Source organism: Muntiacus reevesi, chromosome 9 (assembly GCF_963930625.1).
Source record: "Muntiacus reevesi chromosome 9, mMunRee1.1, whole genome shotgun sequence".
Lineage (NCBI taxonomy): Eukaryota > Metazoa > Chordata > Mammalia > Artiodactyla > Cervidae > Muntiacus > Muntiacus reevesi.
Window position 1 is genome coordinate 16,406,595 of NC_089257.1, and position 14,176 is coordinate 16,420,770.

At 58.5% G+C, this 14,176-nt stretch overlaps 2 protein-coding genes across 29 annotated transcripts in view; one reads left to right on the plus strand and one right to left on the minus strand.

Moving 5' to 3' along the window:
• The window catches only part of PHF21A (PHD finger protein 21A), a 189,803-nt gene extending 182,673 nt beyond the window's left edge, over positions 1-7,130 (plus strand). For all 28 annotated transcript variants that reach the window (XM_065945040.1, XM_065945042.1, XM_065945047.1 and 25 more), the window contains 3 exons: positions 195-270; positions 581-684; positions 2,221-7,130. In XM_065945040.1, the coding sequence (XP_065801112.1) occupies positions 195-270; positions 581-684; positions 2,221-2,487 (447 nt within the window). In that variant the 3' untranslated portion in view covers positions 2,488-7,130. The remainder of the gene's footprint in view (positions 1-194; positions 271-580; positions 685-2,220) is intronic.
• Positions 7,131-7,259: 129 nt separating this feature from the next.
• On the minus strand, positions 7,260-13,026 carry LARGE2 (LARGE xylosyl- and glucuronyltransferase 2). Its single transcript, XM_065945032.1, has 14 exons — positions 12,640-13,026; positions 12,171-12,544; positions 11,751-11,833; positions 11,448-11,571; positions 11,070-11,241; positions 10,839-10,943; positions 10,243-10,355; positions 10,047-10,172; positions 9,783-9,938; positions 9,483-9,643; positions 8,811-9,089; positions 8,497-8,646; positions 8,200-8,395; positions 7,260-7,780 (listed from the first exon to the last, which is right to left on the minus strand). Exons 2-14 carry the CDS (start codon positions 12,480-12,482, stop codon positions 7,571-7,573), a joined length of 2,187 nt encoding a protein of 728 aa, XP_065801104.1. The 5' UTR covers positions 12,483-12,544; positions 12,640-13,026; the 3' UTR covers positions 7,260-7,570.
• Between the last annotated feature and the right edge of the window lie 1,150 nt (positions 13,027-14,176).

The window sequence follows — 14,176 nt, forward strand, 5'->3', positions numbered from 1 at the left end:
GCCGTTGACCTTTATTCTCTGGTAAACGGGAACTTCGTAGTCCAGAAACTACAGCCATAGTTTTGCCACACTGCCGCCATAAACCCTTCCTGGAGTTTGTCTGCCAATAGCGACAGACGCTGTTGCTTCTTGTTACACAGGGGGGGTGTGCTTATTCTTCTTTCTCAAGGATAAACTTCTGAAAATCTTTTCAGATGCTGAAGAAGGAAGAAGCAATTCCATGGCCTGGAACTTTAGCAATTGTTCATTCCTATATTGCCTACAAAGCAGGTAAAGAATTATCCATACTGCCTTTTGAATGAGCCTGCCTTTGTTTAAAAGTACTGACAGTGTTTGTTTTGTTTTCAAAAGGAACTTTAAAGTTACACATGAAAAGCTTTATTGAATGAAATAAAAAGTTGGTTGTAGTACTTTGTTGGAGAGGAAAACTGAGAAGTGAGATCTGTTCATGTGACGCCAGGCCCGAGCCACTGGCAGTTTTCTTAGCGTCCTTTTACACGTAGAGCACAAAGTCAGGTGGGCAGCTTCTGCGCTCTGATGGCACTTGGGACTAAGTTCCTTTTTTTTTTTTTCTTCCCAGCAAAAGAAGAAGAGAAACAGAAATTACTTAAATGGAGTTCAGATTTAAAACAAGAACGAGAACAACTAGAGCAGAAGGTGAAACAGCTCAGCAATTCTATAAGTGTAAGTCAGCCTCATGCCTTTAGTGTCGGGTACAGAGATGCAGAACTTTACGTGTACGTCAGAGGACGTGTGGCTGTCGCGGCCTGATGCATTCCTTCAGCATATTGACACTGCTGCCTTAGGCGGTTGCAGTTTGCCTCCACTCAGAGTCTGGTCCTCAGGTACAGGGGGCCAGTTGGTACATCATTCCTGAGCCAAGCTCTGGAGCATTCTCTTGGCTTTGATCTGAGAGATTATCAGTCTCTAGATTTTCTCTGCTACTTGAAGAGGTCAAGTAGCAGCTTCAGGAGCATAGCCAGCACCCCCGTGAGCTCCTGAGCGTGTTGGGAAGAGTGTAGAGCCGCCTGAACAGACCAGGTCCCCGTGTGTAACTCTGCCCAGTCACTCTAGCTAGCTAGTGGGCCCGTGGGGAGGGCCTTCCCTCCTGTCCCCTCTCCCACGCCCTGCTGATCGCCTCTCTAGGGTCCCCGGCGCAGCCCAAGAAGGAGTGCTTTCTGGAGATGAGTACTGGAATTAAACACCGCCCAGCCTGGCTGACCAGGTGGGAAGGAGGGCTGTGTTTGCTGCAGGGGTTCAGAGGCTCCTCCTGACTGGAGCAGGCTTTCTTTTCCACTGAGTAGGTCCCCTTGTTGCAGTGAGGTGGCCCCAGCCCTCGTGGACGCCAGGTGGTACCCTGGACTTGGTGGCAGTCTTGCTGTCCTTCCTCACTGTACTGCCCATTGTGGCTGGCAGGTTTCACATCACTTTCCCTGCCTAGAACAGAAGCCAGCAGGTGTGGGAGGCCTCATCAGTTCAGTTCAGTTCAGTCGCTCAATTGTGTCCGACTCTTTGTACCCCATGAACTGCAGCACACTGGGCCTCCCTGTCCATCACCAACTCCTGGAGTTTACCCAAACTCATGTCCATCGAGTCGGTGATGCCATCCAACCATCTCATCCTCTGTCGTCTCCTTCTCCTCCTGCCCTCATACATGGCCAAAGGCTACCTGTCCATGACGGAGCAGAAGGCCTTCTCTTGGCTGCAGTCTGAGTCTCCTAAATATCACTGACTTTCCCGCCTTAGGGCCCTGCCTCTAAAATCCTGCTGTCCCAGTGGTCTTCAGTAGGCCTTCAAACTGAACTCAGATACCACTGGCTTGTGTCTATCCTGGAAAGGTCAGCCCAGTCCGGAGCCTATCAGCATATTAGCAAGGTAGAAGCGTACCCAGACCTGTTCACACCAGCTTCAGCTCAGCTGTGAGAGCCATTTTTTTTTTTTAAATGCTTTTTATTTTGCAGTATGATAGTGGTAATTCATGTTTGGCTGTAAATCCTAGTGGGCTTTGAAAGAAGTGGGCTTTGAAACCACTCACTTGCTCCCCTCCTCTCGCCTCTTGGGCCTCCTCCTTCCCTTGGGTAGCAGCACCCGCTCGAGGTGGAGCAGAACAAGGTGTAGGGCTGCACCCTAGCCAGCAGGGATTCTTGTGTCTGGAGAGGGCTGCCGGGCCTGTCAGGACAGCCAGAGGCTCAGTGCCACTGCCCTTCTCATTGACTGCAGAAATGCATGGAAATGAAGAACACCATCCTGGCCCGGCAGAAGGAGATGCACAGCTCCCTGGAGAAGGTAAAACAGCTGATCCGCCTCATCCACGGCATCGACCTCTCCAAACCTGTAGACTCTGAGGCCACTGTGGGGGCCCTCTCCAACGGCCCGGACTGCACCCCCCCTGCCAACGCCAGCACCTCCACGCCGGCCCCCTCCCCACCCTCCTCCTCCTCCCAGAGCTGCACAGCGAACTGTAACCCGGGGGAAGAGACTAAATAACAGCCCGCTAGGAGAAGCCACGAGGTCCCGGCGCAAGGAGAGCAGAACCCTGAAGACTCTAGCAAAGCCAAGCCGGGTTTCTTCTGGGAAGTACAGAATTCTTTTGGTTCTTTGGTTCCAGAGAGAGAGAAGATGCTTGTGCCAGGTGGCACCAGAGTTTGCCAATTGATCCTTCTTATTCTGTGTGTACATGCAAAGATTGGACCATGTTACATGAAATAGTGCCAGCTGGAGGTTCTTTGCCAGCACCATGCCAAGTGAAATAATATATTTACTCTCTCTATTATACACCAGTGTGTGCCTGCAGCAGCCTCCACAGCCACGAGGGTTTGTTTTTGTTTTGTCGGGTGGGGAGCAGGGCCGGGCGGAGGGAGGAGAGCAGGTTTCAGATCCTTATTTGCCGAGCCGTTCGTTTAGGTAGAGAAGACAAGTCCAAAGAGTGTGTGGGCTTTCCTGTTTCTAAACTCTCACTACTATAAAACCAAAAAGAGGAAATGGAGATTTCACCAACCCCAGTGCCCAGAGGAGGGGTGGGGGAGGGGATGGGAGGGAGTCGGGGTGGGAAAAGCATACCGAATAAGCAGTATTTCATAGTGTCTGGAGTGGGCACCGTGCCCGGAGAGATGGACACCAAGAACCAGCCGCCCGGTTCTTCTCCGGAGCACCCTGCTCCCGACCGTGGGCACCCCCACGCTCCCCACGTTCCTTCCCTGCTTTGGCAAATTGGTGCCATCCCCATGGGTGAGCCGGTTACCTTCCCTCTCCAAGAACAAGCAGAACCAGGCCTCAGGTGGCCCTTGCCCGGGGCGGGGAAGAAGGGTGTGTGTGTGTGTGTGTGTCGAGGAAGGAAAAACGGTGGATCAGTGATTTTACTTGAAAACAAGCTCCATCCCTTTTCTATATTTATAAGAAGAGAAGATCCTGAGCGAAGCAGCACGCGACCCAGGTGTGTGTGAATCGAATGGAGATGTTTCTTTTCTTTTTTTTTTTTTTAAAATTTTTGTTTTTGTTCTTTTTTTCTTTTAAAAGAAAAGTTTTATTTTGTTGTTTATTTTACTTTTTTGGTAACAAAAACTAAAATAAGGAATAGAAAAGCTGTTTTTCAGGCTGACAGTCCAATTAAGGGTAGTCAAGACCTTGCATGGTAGAATAGGAATCATAGTGTCAGTGAGGTCCAGTGAGTCCGTGTGAGTCCTTGTGTCATCGTTCGGGGCACTGTTTTTTTATGCAAGGGCAAAAATCTTTGTATCTGGGGAAAAAAAAACAAAACAACAACAACTTTTTTTTTTAATTAAAAAGGAAAATAAAAGATATTGAGGTCTTCCTAGTGTTACTTAAATTAAGATCAAGGTAAGAAACATTGTAAAAAAAAAAAATTACAAAAGTGCTATTTGTTTCCTAAAAACAGTGATTTCTATTAAAAAGGTGTCAGAACTGGAGAAAATGCTGTGTAGTTATAATTTTTTAGCACAGAACCTGCTGATCATGATGACATTTTGCTGTGTTTGTGTCTCAAGACTGGTGGGCTAGTCCCCGTGATTTCTGTCCTCCGGACGGCTGCAGCCCTGAAAGGCAGGGGCAGAGCTCTCCCACCATCCTCCCCTCCTCGGAAAAGACTGTCCTCCCTGCTTGGTGCAGGGAGCGGAGCTCCCGTTTCTGGAGCCCACACGGAGCGTGGATGGTGTCAGGGCCTGCTTCTCGTCTCCTCGGGTTTTGCTGGAGCAAAAGGCTGGTGCCTAAATCAGATCCTTCCTTTGGTGCTGCTCTTGGTCTTTCAGCCACCAGCATTTCGAGTGCCTGGGGGACAGCTTTGAAGGGAGTGGCCAGTGAAGCTCACTGGTGCCCACACAGCCCAGCTTTGAAGGATGCAGGGAGCAGGCTGGCTGCATCGGCCCTTGGTGCTTAGAGAGGACGAGGGAGTGAGATGTCTTGAGGGGACAGGGTGTCTCTGAGACGAGGGAGTCCCTGGGCGGCCTTTGTGTCTGTCTGCACGCCTTTGAAGAGAGGTCTGCACCTCCAGCCGCTTTCTCTGCCTGCTGGCTCCAGGCCCTGGCGATGGGAGTCTTACCCCACTTTGCCCACCCACAAGCTTCCTGGGTGACCTTTGGCTAGAACGCTGTGCTTGCCTTGGCTTGGCCTGTCGCCTTCTTGAGAAAACCAGGGTTCTGAGAGGCTCGGACCATTTCCGTCATTTTTGCCTTGTAGGAAATAAATTTTTGTCACGTGTGCACTCCTGCTGGAGACCTTTGCCCACGGCACACATCTGGCCCCAGGAGAGAGGCAGAGACTCTGTGCCCAGGCACTCCCAGAGTATCTCCCCCAAGTCTGCCCCATGTCCAATAAGGGCCAGAGTCTAGGAGGGGGCAGAAATGGACCAGTCATCTCTCCCTCACCTAGTACGGCCCGGAGAGACAGAGATGGACCCTGAAGGCGACTGCCACGGAGCAGTCCTATTCATGTAAAATGTGTCTCTTCTCTACCAACCGTTTTCGTTCCTCTTCCTGGGATGTTTGTTAGTTAGAAGAGGGGATGAGGAGGGGGCTGCACTGGCCTCTTGAGAGTCAGGGAGTGGCTGCAGGGTTGCCCAAGGGGGAAAGAAAGGCACTCCCTCTGCTCATGCAAAAACCAAGGTGCTATGTCTAGTCAGGGAGCTTTGGGAGATGCCTGGACTCGTTGGAGGAATGGTTGGCAGGGCTTCAGAGCCCAGAGGCGGGCTGTGCGCCCTGTCTTGGAGCCCTCCCATCGGACTTGTCTGGGCCCAGAAACAGGAGGTGGCCGCTTAATACCTGTCTTCTTGAAAGAAGAGGCCTTTGCTCAGGAAGGAGCCCCCTGGGGATTCTCAGGGGTGGGTGGCTGGGCCAGGAACTTACACCAGGGTTTTGCAGGCTGCTGTGAGCAGGCACTCTCTGACCTTGCCTAAGGTTGGGGTGCGATTCTTCTCAAGTTCAGATGGGAGTCGTTGTGCTAGTCAGCTAGGATGACTGAGTGAAAAACTGCAGCCCTGCCCCCAAACCCGCATTCAAATCCCCAAACTCCCCTCACTGTGGAGAAAAGGCCCTAGTCACCTGTGTCCTCCTCCTCCACTGTCCTGCCAAGAGAAGAGCCTCCCCGTCCCTCCAGACCCGAGGGTCCCTGTGACCACCCGAGACACACCTTCATGACTGCCCCACCTCGCTCTTCCTCTCCACTGCTTTTCCCCATGTCTGGATGTAGCCACTGACAGGCACGTCCGAGGGCAGCCGGCTTGCGGCCACTTCAGAGGCCAGGGGCGCGGCTGGTCAGGGACTGGGACTGATCCAGCTGCCCACCTGGGCTGGATCAAGAGGCCTCTGTCAGGCCTGCAGCCACGTTGACGCGCCCTGGAGGCAGTGAGGTCATGTTGCTGTCATCTTCCCTGCTCACGTTCTTGCAAGTGTGGCCTGCAGCTCCCTTTTTCTTGCAGAGCCTGCTGGGTCTTGTCTCACCTCCGCTGAGCTAATCCAGAGTTCTGCTTGCTTCCTTCCTTACTGGGCCAGGGAGGCCCCGCTCGAGACAGCCCCTCACGGGCCTTAACCTGTGTGGGGCCTGTACCCTGGCCATGGCGGCCTCCAGCTGGCACCCAGCGCCCAGTGTCCCTGCTGGCCTTCTGTGTCCCTGTGGCTTCTTCGCTCAGGCTCAACCGGGCGTGTGAGTGGGGCACGCTTCCTCGCCCCACGCCTCTCCCGTGAGGGCGACCACGTTTCCAGCTCACTGCGGTCTCTGTGTGTGCGGTCGCCTCTCCAGCCATCTCTGCCACCTACTCCTGGGGCCAGCAGAGCCTTGTTGGGCTCTCATCCCGAACCACAACGACCCACACAGCACACTCATAGCAGTTTCCTCCCTACATTCCCTTTTAGGGTTTAGTCTTTCTCATTTATCCAAAGGGCTTAATTTAGGAGACTTTTACCCCAGGGGAAGAAGGCTTTTTGGTAGGAGGGAGAATGGGGGCCCAGGTACGTCTTCCAGTCCCTGGGTTCTCCAGATTGCGTGGCTTTTGTTGGATGGAGGTGACCTTGCTCTGTGTGAAAAAGAAGACCGTGGACCTCACCCCCACCCCTCAGCTGGGCACCCTTGGCAGGAAACGGGAGACCTGTTCCCTCTGGCTCAGAGCCGTCCTCAGTGTCAGCTCCTTTCCAGGAGGTGAAGGGTGACCCTCCCACCAGGGTAAAGGGGAAGAACTGGAGGGTTTTCCTATTTAGAGAGCCCCGGTGGAGCTCCTGAAAATAGCCCTTGTCAAGGAAGAGCAGGGCTCACGTCTCTTCACTCTCCGCCCGCAGAGGCTCTTGTTCCGAGGACTCCACCAGCCCCACAGCAGCCTCTCTGGCCACTGTCCCTCTCTCCGCTGTTGCTGGGTCCTCAGCCCAGGGTACGCTGCAGTCAGGCAGGACCGCCAGAGGTCAGTGAGCTCTGAGCAGAAAAGTGCCAGCCAGCTCCCAACCTGTCTCTTGTCCAAGCCCTTTGTGATTTCAGTCTTGGTAGAACTTGTATTTGGAGTTTTGTGCTTCAAAGTTTTTGTTTTTGTTTGTTTGAGTTTTGTTTTGAGGGGGTGGGGGGGGATACAGAGCAGCTGATCAATTTGTATTTATTTATTTTAACATTTTACTAAATAAAGCCAAATAAAGCCTCTCAGACTCATGGTGTTGGCTTTGCGGCAGGGGAGGGTGGACAGGAGGCACACGCTCCAGTCCCGGCCTCAAGGGGAGGGCCCCGTCGCTGGACTCCTGCCAGATCCAGCACCTCCCCAGGCTTACTGACTGGCTCATGCCCCAAACCAAGAGGAACGTGGAAAGGGGCTGTTAAAACTTAACGGAAAAAGGGATGTCACGGTTGAGAGGATGTAGGAACCAGCCCCAAACCAGCTGGGGCCACGGAACACTAGACCCACCCGACCAGCAGCAGCACACGGGGGCCCCAGGCCTCACCGCACAGGTGCCCCCCACAGCCCCTCCCTGGAGACCTTAAATAATTTAAATAGCAGGGAGGGCGGGGTGGCGGCAGGGCTGCTCCTGTGGTCGGCAGGGAGTGTGTGTGAGAGCCACGGTGAAGACGGCGGGTAGCCGCGAGGTCAGGTGGGGCCTCGGGGTGGCTGCAGGGCAGTGAGGTATTTGAGGGCAGCAGCCCCGTAGTGGCGGGACAAGTCCTGGTGGAACTCGTCCTTGAGGGCCCGGAGGCAGTCACGATAGGTGGGGTTGGAGCGGAAGCGAGTGATGTCAAGGCTTGGGGCGTGCGGCAGGTGGATGGTGAAGGCCTCGGGAAGCACCAGGAGCTCGTATTCCTGGGGAGGGCGGGGGACAGTCACTGCCTAGGCTGGGGGAGCGGGGCGGCTCTGGGCCGTGGGGAGCAGGTTCATCCAAAGTCAGAGACTTGAGTTCTGCAGAGGGCCCTTCACGGTATGGTGTGTCCCTGGATAGTGAGGTCCTTGGGCCTGCTGTTCAGTCGCTAAGTCACGTCTGACTTTTTGTGAACCCACAGACGGGAGCCCGCCCGGCTCCTCTGTCCATGGGCCTTCCCAGGCAAGAACACTGGAGTGGGTTGCCCTTTCCTGCTCCAGGGGAATCTTCCCGACTCAGGGACCGGACCTGTGTCTCCTGCACTAGCAGGTGGGTTTCTTTACCCCTGAGCCCCCCGGGGCAACCCTCGCTGGGCCCCGAGGTATTCTCATATCAAGGCTGGAGACAGCAGGGCGCCCCTCACCTGTGCGTCCAGCTCTATGATGTGGGCCACCTTGTTCCAGCCAAAGCCCACGAAGCGGGGATCGTAGCGGGGACAGTCGCGTGGCACCACCACGTAGGGCTCGTAGTCAGCTGCCCACCGCACTCGGTACGGGGCCTGGGCCTCCCGCCAGCGGGCGTAGTCTGTGGGCGCGTGGCCCTGGGGCCACTCGTGGTGCCTGTGCGGGGGCAGGGCAGGGCGGGGGCCAGTCTGAGGCTGATGGGGGTCGGCGTGGGGAACTGCAGCGCTGGGCGGGGCTAGGCCAGTGGCCTCTCCCACCTGAAAGTGTAGAGAGACCCGGCGTCCAGCAAGGTCAGCAGTTCGGCTTTGGAGCTGGGGAAGCGGAAGCGGTAGTGCAGGGTCTCAAACGCAGGCACCACCAGGGCCGCCTTCCGCCTGCCGCCCAGCTCCAGCTGCTCGATGGAGGCCCTGAGGAGGGAGCAGGCCGTGAGCCGCAGGGAGCTGGGGGGGCTCTGCCTCCAGCACCGGGCCCGGGGGCTCTCGGGGTGCGGACGCTGCAGGCCAGGAAGGGGCAGGGGAGCCCCGCCAGGGCCCACGGGTGCCCCCGACCCCGTCCCACCCGCCCGGCCCACCTGAGGTAGTCGTAGAGCGAGTGGGCGGGCAGGAAGTCGATGTCGCTGAGGAAGACGTAGGGCGTGAGGGCCTGGGCCAGGGCCACGTTGCGGAGCTGGTTGATGGGGTAGAGGGAGCCCTCCCGGTACATCACGTGGTAGGCCACGTCCTGCCGGGCAGAGAGCACCGCCGAGGTCTCCACGAAACGCAGGAACTGCTGGGCCTCTGCGTCTGTCAGGTACAAGGCCAGGCTCATGGGGCCCGGCCAGTGCCTGCACAGGGCTTCCAGCATCTGCAGCCTGGGGTGAGGGGGGTGGTCAGTCCAGGGGAGGGCGTGCGGACAGCCCCCTCCAGTGGCTTGCTGAGCCCCTTCCAAGCACTTTGCGAACTGTTCTTATTTCATCTTCACAGCCAGCCCACGAGGTGGGTACTTTCTCATTTGACAGATGAGAAAACTGAGGGCCAGAGATACTAAGCTTTGCCCACGGTTCCACAGCGACGGAGGGCAGTTTCCCGACATGTGGGTGATCCCCACAGCCCGAGCTCCTTCTACCGTCTCTCCGGTGTCCCCAGCTCCTGGAACTCCTCAAGCATCAGGCAGTAAGAGCTCTCCCTTCCACCAAGTGGAACCCTCCCCTTGAAACTCCCGGACCGCGCACCGTGCCCCCTGGGGCTGCCCTCGGCTCCCTCACCGCTCCATGGAGAGCTGGGCCACCAGGGTGACGTCGTGGGGCTGGGTGGGGGGCGGCTTGTGCGGCAGGAAGGTGATGTGCACGCGATGCACGGTGAGCTGCTGCTGCCGGAACTCAAAGCAGCTGTCCTGCTCCTCCAGCTGTGCCAGGGCCTGCTGCAGCTGGGGAGTCGTCAGGGAGAGGAGGACGGGCTGGGTGGCAGGCGGACAAGCCCCAGACAAGGCCAGGTTCCACCGGAGCAGGAGGGAGGGGGTGCAGAGCCTCCCCGAGGAAAGGGAAGGGAAGGTGACTCCCTCTCACCTGCTCGGCCCCAGGAGGGGGCGGGCAGGGGCACCCAAAGAGCTCTCTCCGCAGCAGGTTGCCATCATACTCCAGGAAGGTCAGGTAGAGGTTGCGGAAGGATTCCACGTGCTTGTTCTTCACGCGAAGCTTCTTTGGTGAGTTCCAGTGGATCACCTGGGATCAAGGAGGGCGTGGGAGGGGGGGTGAGGGGGGACGGGAGCTGGGAGCAGGAATCCCCATGGGAGCCCACCGCCACCGCTCAGCACCCCCCCCCCAGCTCACCTTGAGGTCAGACGCCTCAGAGTAGCAGCGCTCAGCCAGCGTGTGGTCTGACAGCTGCACGTTCCATATGCAGGGCAGGGGCTGCACCAGCCACGGGTGCTCCTTGATGACGGCGTTGAAGATGTCCTGGGCAGAGATGGTCGCTGTCACACCTCAGCCCAGAGCCCGCCCCCACCGCCCTCCGGAGCCCCCAGACCTGGTCGGCCAGCGAGGTGGCGGGCAGGGTGAGGAGCTCCCGCGTGGCCGTCAGCTTCCACATCTGCTCCCAGCCAGCCTGCCGAAGCCGGTCCAGCCGTAGGAGTATCACGCCTGCTCAGGGGGGAGAGGCTGTCATGCCCACCTGGGATGACCAGCTCCTGGGGCCAAGGCTCCTGAAGGTGTCTTCCAAATGCTTGTTTTTGTGCAGTGTTCATATTTTCTGACTGCTCAGACATGAGTGTGGACCAGCTGTGTCCACAACTAACCCTCTTCGGGGTGAAGGGGAGGCAAAGTACAGTTTACAAAGCACCCCCACAACCATCTTCTTAGATTCAGTGATCCCAGGGCTGGGGAAATCACCCCCATTTAATGGATGAGAAAACTGAGGCTCGGCGGAATCAAGTGACTTGGCCAAAGGCATCTAGCACCATTAGCCCAGGTGGGAACTGTGATTTCTGGCTCTTCTCCCAGTGTTCTTTCTACAGAACAGTTCTTGGGGGCCTCCCAAACATTCTATGCCCTAACCAGCGCCAGGGGCCCAAGGATCAGTGGCTGCCCTCCTGCCTCTCCCCGCAACCCCCACACTGTCCCCACCTGTGTTAAATCCCCGGCCCAAGGCAGGCCAGGGCCTGTGATTCCTCCAGAGGTTGCCGAGGTACCAGTCACTTTGGTTCTCCACGAGACCAATTGCTTGCTTGTCTGGGAGGAAGGGCACGAGGGAGCTGTTTGAGGCTGCCACTGGACCTCAGCTCAGGGCTAGGCCACAGGGAGGCCTGGATGGGCCAGGGAAGGGGGCTGACTGGGGTGGGGTCCCAGACCTCTCACCAGAAAAGTGAGCAAAGAGTGCCCAGAGTTCTGCAATGTCGGAGGCAAAGGTGACATCTGTGTCCAGGACAATGACACGGGCCAGGTCGGGGGGTAGGGCAGTGGGCAGCACTAGCTTCATTAGCCCATAGAGGCCAGAGTAGTGCCTGTTGGGGATCCAGGAGACCTGGGGCTGTGGGTGGAAGCACAGGGCGTGAGCCCGCAAGAGAAGGGCTTACCAGTGTCCGAACATACTCGGAGTGACGTACCCAGGAGGGTGAAGGACTGGTGCTTCAGTAGATGTGATGGGACCGGGTCCCAGACAGCTCTAACCTGCCCTCCCACTGATCCCCACAACCCTGGGAGGAACGAGGTGGGCAGAAGGGCTGGGGCTCCTGCCTTGAGCTCGTCAGCATTGTAGAAGCTGATCTGGACAGCAGGCACCATCCATGTGTGAAAGAGCATCTCCAGGATGTTCCTGGCCACGGCATCGGTCACCAGGTGAAGGTGCAGTGGATTTTTCCTTCAGGAAGAACAAGGGAGGAAAGCTGATGAGCCCCAGAAGGAACTACAAGGGAAGGAGCCCTGCCCCGAGGGGCTCAGAAGTGGAAGCACCGATTGCTATCACAAGCTTCTCCCTGCCCAGCTCAGGGTATTCTTACGGCCTCCTTCCAGGGAGGAAAGGGACACTCCTGGCTGTACCTGTAGAACAGCAGGGACTTCACCAGGGTGACGACATCTCTGCTGGAGTTATGTCCTGCACAGACGATGGCCACCTGCAAGAGCTGGGGAGGGGACAGCAGGTCAGTGGACTCCAGACGGGAAGGACCTGGGGTTGGGTTGACCGGGCCTAGGGCAGTGTAGCCCCAGCTGGCATCCGAGCTAGGCCGGAGTGTGGAGGGGGGGGCTCCACGGAGCTGGGGTACACCCCCCTCATTTCCCAAATGGGGAGGCCCGGGCCAGGAGAAGGGCAGGTGTGAACCCGAGGCGCCCCCGGCTGGCTGGTCAGTGTCAGAGCCGACACCAGGTGTTGGGATTCCCACAGGTGTCCAGGTTCCTCGGCTTGGGGGCGCGGGGGGACCCTGGCATTCCCGCCGCCAGGGGCCGTGCGCACCTACCTACCTCGCACTTGGGCGGCGGCGGCGGCGGCGGGACGCAGTCCGAGCGGTTGTGGCCCCCGGGGTCTGCCGGCGGGACTCCATCGAAGGCAGCGGCCCCCCGCGGCCGCAGCCGCCCGTCTGAAGGTACACGTGGCGTTGGCGAGCCGGGTACGGATCCCGGGTCACCCCCGCCACCCTCCCCCCGCCTCGCCTCCCGCTCGCTGCCTAGCTCACAGTCCGGGTCCCCGCCGAACAGGAAGAAGCCGATCAGTAGCAGGAGCAGCAGCAGCAACGCCGCGGCCCCCAGCGCCCGGGGGCGCCCTCGGAGCAGCATGGCTGCGGGCAGGGGTCCTCACGGCGGGGCGCGACCCGGGGCTGTGGGCTCCATCGCGGGCCCTGTGGACCAGGGAGGGGGGAGGCGAAGTCAGCCCTGGGCGGCGGGGCCCGACGGCCACCCGGTCTTGTCTCCCGCCGTTGAGTCGCCACCTCACCTGCTCCAGGGGCGTGGGGTCCCCAACCTTACTCTCTCAGAAGCTGGCTGGGGTGCAGGAAAGGGGAGGTGGAGGCGCGGGCCAGCCCCGTCCGAGCAGGAGCCAGCCCCGCCCCCAACCTGGGTTCAGGTTTCACCTCCGCTTGGCTGAGTCCGAAGGGGCGGGGAGACCCCCCTGGGGGAAGGAGGAGGGGAGGGCTGCCCCGCCCCGCCCCGCCCCGCTACCAGGAGCCCCAACACCCGGGAAGGAAATGCGGGAACCCTCAGGGTGGCCGGAGGGCTCGGAGGCAGCCACCCGTGAAGGACCAGTCTGAAACTACCTGCTTTGAGCCCATCCCCCTCTTCCCTGCGGGAGGGGCAGGGTCCCCAGGCCTAGGATCAAAGGAATAGCCAGAATTAGGGAGAGGGGACTGGGCTGGAAGGAAGGGCCTGGAGGGGTGGGGGCTGGGGGGTGGGGTCGGGACACCTGCTCTGGGGGCGGAGGCGGGGCTGGCGGCCAAGACCAGCCCCGGAGCCGCGGAGCACCTGGAGTCCCAGCTTTCCTCCGGGTCTGCTCCACCCCCCACTCGGTGCAGGTGGCCTGGCGGTAGAAAACCGCCTTGTGAAGGTCGCCTTCCGCCCAGGAGCTGGCCAGGGGCCTCCTGGGCAGCGCCGGGAATCCCCAGCCCTTGCCTAGACCGTCGTGGTTGTGCCAGGCCCCGAGCCTGGATCTGTCTTCTCCTGCCCTGGAGGGATGGGGGTGGGGGGGGGGGTCCGGCTCCAGGCCGCCAACAACCCATCACCGTTGATGGAGCCGGAGTGCCTGTCCTCTGCTCTAGGCCCTGTGCTGAGGTTCCGCAGCCTCGCAGCAATCAACCCTCAGTCAGTCCTGTGACACGGGCTGGGTTCTCCCTGCAGAGCTGAAGTGACCTGTTAGAACAACCTCCTGAGGCTCTACTGGGCAGCGTGCCGCTCCTCCCTAAGGGTTTCCTGCCCCAGCACCTGTCCTTGAGGTTCCTGCTCCTGGGTTCTATCAGATTCTCACAAGGTAGGCCTCTCCTTCCACATTCCTTGGTTTGTTGTTTTCCTAGCTCTTCTCGCAAGGAGACCTCACTGACTTGTTTATAGCTTGTGTCTCCCCTGAAAGGTAGCTGCTCATCGGACTGGGCCTCTAGCATCCAACCAGGGCCTGTGAGCGTGTGCTGAGCACGGATGGGCCGCAGTGTGACCTGAAAAGGAAGGGGTCCAGGCAGTGTCCTTCAGCCCAACTTCCAGCTGTAACAAGTGAGGGTCTGAGAGGCCCCCGCCCAGGAAGAAGTTGTGGCAGAGCAGTCCAGCCTGAGACCGCCCCCCCTCGCCTCAAGTCTCCCTGCTCTGTGAGGCCAGGATGCCTTTCTCTGGAAATGGGGGTTCTGCAAGGAAGGACGGCTTTGGGCCTTTGGAGGCCAGGGGCAGTGGTTACTATGGAGACTGATGCGGCTTCTCATACATCTGGGAATTGAAAGATGAAGGAAGGTAGAGTCCGCTGATGTGTCTGGAGCTTCGAACCTTCAGTCCCC

Bases quoted from the DNA above. Each gene is read 5' to 3' on its own strand.
- LARGE2 (XM_065945032.1), bottom strand. From the start codon at position 12,482: ATGCTGCTCCGAGGGCGCCCCCGGGCGCTGGGGGCCGCGGCGTTGCTG. The intron at 10,173-10,242 runs GTCTGGGGGCTC...ATCTCTGCCCAG, and splicing joins CCACCTCGCTGGCCGACCAG to GACATCTTCAACGCCGTCAT. The intron at 7,781-8,199 runs GTGAGGGGCGCC...CGCCCTCCCCAG, and splicing joins TCATAGAGCTGGACGCACAG to GAATACGAGCTCCTGGTGCT.